General features: G+C 42.4%; 1 protein-coding gene across 2 annotated transcripts in view; it reads left to right on the top strand.

The window, feature by feature from the left end:
* Nucleotides 1–6,141, top strand: part of amdhd2 (amidohydrolase domain containing 2) — a 16,661-nt gene that overhangs the window by 2,050 nt on the left and 8,470 nt on the right. For both annotated transcript variants that reach the window (XM_046037836.1, XM_046037828.1), the window contains exons 2-8: nt 1,379–1,491; nt 1,580–1,716; nt 2,428–2,567; nt 3,454–3,508; nt 4,459–4,671; nt 4,857–4,945; nt 5,780–5,924. In XM_046037836.1, the coding sequence (XP_045893792.1) occupies nt 1,409–1,491; nt 1,580–1,716; nt 2,428–2,567; nt 3,454–3,508; nt 4,459–4,671; nt 4,857–4,945; nt 5,780–5,924 (862 nt within the window). In that variant the 5' untranslated portion in view covers nt 1,379–1,408. The remainder of the gene's footprint in view (nt 1–1,378; nt 1,492–1,579; nt 1,717–2,427; nt 2,568–3,453; nt 3,509–4,458; nt 4,672–4,856; nt 4,946–5,779; nt 5,925–6,141) is intronic.

The raw sequence follows: 6,141 nt of genomic DNA, 5'->3' as shown, positions 1-6,141 counted from the left end.
CCATGAGAGCATAAAGAAGATCAGGGGTCAAAGTCAGCTGCTGCACCTTCACTGATAAGATAGATAGTAGGCTATTTAATACTGCTGCTGCTGCTGCATATGTGGCTGGACACTTCATATCCAGTGATAGCTGTAATTAAAAAGGAGAGCACGCCAACCATGACAATTGTTCTACCTATGTTGCTCCCAAAGTCTGCTTTAGAAGATCATGCACATTTCCTTTTCCACAGTAACCATGACTGTTTGAAAATGAAGAAACAGTTGTTGATTAAAGATATGTGATGGATCATATATCTACAGGGTCCTTTTTACATCTTCTTAATTTTGAGTATATGTATGTATGGGTATGTGGTCCCCACTGCATTTAGAAACTGCTGGACGTTAACTTGCATTTGTTGGGCAATTAGTTCAATTAGCATTCATTAGTATAATCACCTATATGGAAAACATTTTAGCAACTATATTGGAGCGGTTTTGGAGGCTTTTGAGGATGCTGAATGCATTTATAACGTTTTCAACATTTGAAAACCATTTAAACCAGAAGTAGTGGTTTCAACTCCCAGTGGGCTGATTTTTAAGAAGTTTCAGTCAATTTAGGATTTAGGACGCTGAATCGATTGAACTGGACAGAAAATGTATTTGAAATAATTAAAATAACTTTATCTGTTATAAATTATAGGATATTTATGAACACAATGATCCAAACGATGCAGAACATTTTAATTCACACTATGAGCTGATGTACCATAACAAGCTATAATAATATGACTATAGCTGTATAGTATCCTCAAACATAAGAGAGAAGGGAGCATAATGCAATTAAAAATGTTTAACTGGTTGAACACATGAGCAGAACTTAAAGATATATTATGTCTCAACATTCACACCAATGGCAGTAAGTTCCCTTGATACTGAAATGCAGGTCCAATATATTAAACACATAAATAACCTCAAAATTAATTGCTTGAATTGATTCCAACAACCATTTTCAACATCCTCAATAACCCTCAAAACGACTCCAATATTGTTCAAATCAGCCAAGTGGTTGCTGAAATATTCCCCATATAGGTGATTATACTCATTAATGCTAATTATACTGAATGCAAGTTAGCTTCCAGCTGTTTCTAAATCCTGAAGACCCATATTGTACATTTCTAATATAAAATCTTTGGACGCTCAATGTTCACAATGGGGCTCTTTAGGCACATTTTAAAAATTCAATACTTTTACTTAAGTTAAAGATCCGAGTGCCTCTTCCACCACTGAGATAATAAGTTTACTGTCACATATGAAAACAAAAGCAGGAAATCGTCACAGTTGCGAAGCTGGAACTAAGGGATGCATTATGCGATTGATTAATTTACTGCTTCTGTTTCAGCCCTTGTGCGCTCTCCGCTGAGAGTAAAACATGCCGACCAACAAATCAGTGTCCGACGCTCCCATCACTCAGTTCATCAACTGCAGAATACTGAGAGACCACCGGCTGCAGAGGTACAACTCACACACACACACCTGAGGTTACACTGTGAAAACAGAGCAGAGCGTCACTGTGTGTGTCTGTATGTGTGTGTTTGTGCAGAGAGGACCTGTGGGTGCGTGAAGGGAGGATTTTAGATCCGGAGAAGCTGTTCTTTGATGAGCATGGTTACGCCGACAAACATGTGGACTGTGAAGGCAGCATCATCGCCCCGGGCTTTATAGACGTTCAGATAAATGGTACCAGACGCGCACACACAGACTTGTGTCACTATGTTCGTGGGGCTCCATCACTGACATAACGCATTCACGAGCCCCTCACCCTACATGTCTAACCCTAAATCTAACCTGACCCTAAAACCAGGTCTGAACCCTCAAACAGCCCTTTAAACTTGTGGAGTCCAGCATTTTGGTTGTAAAAAAGCTTTCGATTCATCTGCCAATTGCATTCTCAATCAATCAATTAAATTTATGAAAAGTCACTAAAAGACTAAAACAAATGTTCAACTAAAGTTCTGCAGAGTTCAAGGTGACGACAGGACTTGGGACTCGCCTGTTTCGACAGGTCTCGACTTGGGACTTGAGTGTTAAGACTTGAGACTTACTTGTGACTCAGTCCCTCCTCTGAAGTTTCAGCTTCTGGTTTTAGTCTCTTATAATAACTGAACTTACGGAGATTTGAACTGTTTGTCGGACTTTTCTCTAAAGACGTACGTTTTATTTTTTATAAATTGTTCAGCAAGCATCTCAAACTGTGGTCTGCTTCCAGCTTCTCCATTATGCAGAGCTTCTGTTTCTCTTTGTCATAAATGACAAATGTTCATTGAATTATCTTCAGGTTTTTAGACTTATTTTCAGATAAAACATGCAGCTTGAACTGTCACTGTGTGGATTAGACAGCGGTGTCTTACAGAATACGTCCTGAGCCGTCTGTCCTCTCCGTCCCTGCAGGAGGATACGGCATCGACTTCTCTCAGGCCTCGGAGGACGTCGGCAGTGGAGTTTCTTTTGTGGCCAAAAAGATCCTGGAGCACGGCGTGACGTCCTTCTGTCCCACTCTGGTCACCTCCCCTCCTTCTGTCTACCACAAGGTGACCTCAACACTTGATAGAACACAACAGCAGGGAAACATGAACTAAACTTTAAATTAAATGTGTGTGCCAACAGAGGTTAAACGAACCCCTACGTTCAAAATAAATAAACATTTCAGCAGCTCTACAACTAAACAGAATTAAGTCAGTCAACGCTGCAGTCGGGAACAATTGAACAACACAATGCAAAACCTTCCACGTCTGTCTCTCTGCTGCTCGTATCACTCCGACGTTGCTGTCAGGATATAGTGACCCTACAGCAGCTTTAAAGAGGTCATATTCAGCTTTTTGGCTTTTTTTTGCATGTAATTGGGCTTTTTCACTTTGCAAACCTAAGTCCACCCTGAAGGGAGTTACCATCTCCCACAGAAAACACTGCTCCTGAACTGCCTGAAAACAGCTAGATTGTAGTCCAGCCCGTACTTCAGTAACCTATCTGCGTCACTTTGTAACACGCGTCATAATGGTCACCTAGCGGCTAGTGTGGCACGCCATCAAAAACACTGGTGGAGAAACACGCTGAGCTGCAGCACACAGTAACAAGACGTCCGCCTAGGTACTTTAGTACCTTACATCGGTACTGTGCACGTGCAGCTCCTCACAAAGATCAAACTGAAGTGAGATGCTTCACTCGGTAGCTAAAACGGAGCATTCAACACACGGGGCGAGAAGAGGAACTGCAGCAACAAATCCACAAATGGATAAAAGTCGATTCATTTTCAAGCAACTGTACAGAACATCAAACAGGAAATGTTCCTAACAAATAAAATGTGTCACTTAAAATGGATTTTCTTGGTTTAATATTTGTGAGAAGAAGCTACCCCACATAAAAATCTATCGTTGGTTTCCTTTTTCCTTTTTCTAATGACAAAAATGTGCGTTTCAGGTTCTGCCTCAGGTGAAAGTTCACAACGGAGGAGCGCACGGTGCTGGAGTTCTTGGTAAGACATGTCAGCTGTGGTAAAGCTTTAGCAACTCGGTGTGTTGCTTCGCCAAAGCCCTTTAATAACAAAGTACAAATCCAGGAATCTAGTTCATATGACGTGTCGTCCGATCGCATCTGAAGGCAGATGTGTTTCTAGCTGTTTTGGATTCCATCAATGAGACGTGATTAATCGTACAGGCGGGGATAGTAGTTCAGTTTTTCTTTTAAGGTGGTCCTGATGTTCTTGTTTCAAACATTACATTTATTCATTTAGCGGACGCTTTTATCCAAAGCGACTTAAAATTGTGTAATAATCAGATTGTTGTATCGGAAAGTTATTATTATTTTTTTTGATTTCAGTTTACTGACAACCTTTTTGATCTTTGATCTTTTGATCCTCTATTAATCCTCTATTTCAAGGTGTAGGCTAAAAACCAGAGGAGGCAGGTTCTTTTCTGTCCGGGCCCCTATTGGTCTACCAGAGGAGTCTGGTACTGGTTTTATTTCACTTCTTAAGACTAATTTATACAAAAAAACTTTCGATGTGTGATGCATATTTATTCTATAATTTGACTGATTTATGTTTCATTTAGGCAACTTAGACTTTTGGATGGATTGATTTTATTTTCTGCACACCACTACTGTATGTGTCTATGTTTTACACTGATTGCTGTAAAGCACTTTGTTACATATAGCCTAAAATCTTTAATTACTTCCTGTCAGTGGCTCTCAGCTCCGAGCCTATTGGTTCCTCCTGAAGATGTAAATCTTGAAAAACATCTCACAGATAAATAGTTTCTTTTTAAAAGTAGTTTCCTAAAACAGCTGCAGTCGCTGTAGTTTCTATCAAACAGGAGGAAATAGTGCATTTTGTTGGGGACTACTTTCAGCGGCGGGTGAATCCACAAGTCGTGCAGAAGTGAGTGTTTGGGGCAGCAGGACTGAGTCAGAATCTTGTGTCTGCAGGTTTCCATCTGGAGGGCCCGTTCATAAGTGTGGAGAAGAAAGGAGCTCACCCGGAGCAGTTTCTTCGTACCTTCCAGACCGGAGGGATCGAGGACCTGATGGAGGCCTACGGCAGCCTGGACAACGTGGCCATAGTGACGCTGGCTCCTGAGCTGTCCAGGAGCCAATCAGTGGTGGAGGTGCTCTGCCAGAGGGGCATCACTGTGTCCTTAGGTGAGCATCATTTACTTCTGCGCCATAAAGACCCAAACCGAACCGAATGGACTGATGTGGCTTTTTTTTTTTTACACCTCTTACTGTGAACAAACTCAATACAGGTCTGTTGGCTGTATTTATGTGTAGACACCTCTGACTGTATTAACAGGATTCTTCTCCTTGTTGCTATTTTCATCATGTAGGTCACTCTGTCTCCAACCTGGCCCAGGCGGAGGAGGCTGTTAAGCACGGAGCCTCCTTCATCACTCACCTTTTTAACGCCATGATGCCCGTGAGTACCACCGGCTCCTCTTTTTAGACCCTGTATCTAAACAATCTATAAATTCCTGTTCACAAAAATGTCAAAACAATCTGGTGAAAACATGTTAACAACAGGGAAGACGTAACTTACAGTGGAGGGGCAGTTCAGTGAAATGCCAAGACTGTATGAAGGTGGATCCTCCTCTAACTCCCAGACCTTCCCCATCAACATCTGTTGTCATTGAACTATTTCCTACAGTGAGCAAAGGGTGTCTGGTAGTCAGGAAAAAAAACACCACCTCACCTGCCCCCACATGGCTGACTAGGGTTGGAACCTGTTACCAAATTTCCGGGAACTATGGACTGGATAAGACCCGTGCATTTGGATTCTGCTTCTCAGTTGCTAACTTTATGCAGCTCCTGACTGAACTGCAGTTAGTCCATTTACAGTCCATAAAAGTGTCTCTTATCTGCCAGGAGCTGCAACACTGACCTAACGTCACATCATTTGTTACGACAACAAAGCATGAAGAAGAGAGTCCTTCTGTTTCCAGTCCTGGACTGTGGCGGACCGCAGCAAAACCGAGATAAGATTCAGTAAGAAGAATCAGAACTGGATTGGATAAACTGAATGATGCCCGACCCTATGGCTGACTGACTCTTCCCTCCTCTTAAGAACATGAAGATCAGGAAGTTTGCAGCCACCACATTTCACAGACTTATGATGTTGTTATGTTTAATATGCGGCAGACGGCTTCCTTCGGGTCTGCCTTATGATCCAATATGTGCTCTCCTTGTAGCTCTGGTTAGGTCTTATTCGTTGCTAATGCCATCTTCTGTTGTCTCTTGCTGTGCTGTGATCCAGTTCCACCATCGGGACCCTGGTATAGTGGGTCTGCTGACCAGCGATCAGATTCCTGCAGGCAGGACAGTCTACTATGGCATGATAGCTGATGGGATCCACACCAACCCCGCTGCCCTACGTATCGCTCACAGAGCTCACCCTTCAGGTCGGTGAAGGTGGTTTTCTCTGATCAGTTCTTTGCTTCTACCTTGGAAGTTCAGAGAGAGCACACATAAGGTTGTAATGATGTTGGCTTTGGTCTCAGAATACTTTCCTCTCTCTGAGATAAATCATTGTTTTTGCACGTGTAGGGCTCCGCAGTCAAGGTAGCCCAGGGCGCCTCGTACGTCCATCCATCTATCCATCCATATACATCCATCCAT

Source organism: Micropterus dolomieu, linkage group LG02 (genome assembly GCF_021292245.1).
Source record: "Micropterus dolomieu isolate WLL.071019.BEF.003 ecotype Adirondacks linkage group LG02, ASM2129224v1, whole genome shotgun sequence".
Lineage (NCBI taxonomy): Eukaryota > Metazoa > Chordata > Actinopteri > Centrarchiformes > Centrarchidae > Micropterus > Micropterus dolomieu.
The sequence above is the reverse complement of the archived record's forward strand: the minus strand, read 5'-3'. Positions and strand labels throughout refer to the sequence as shown.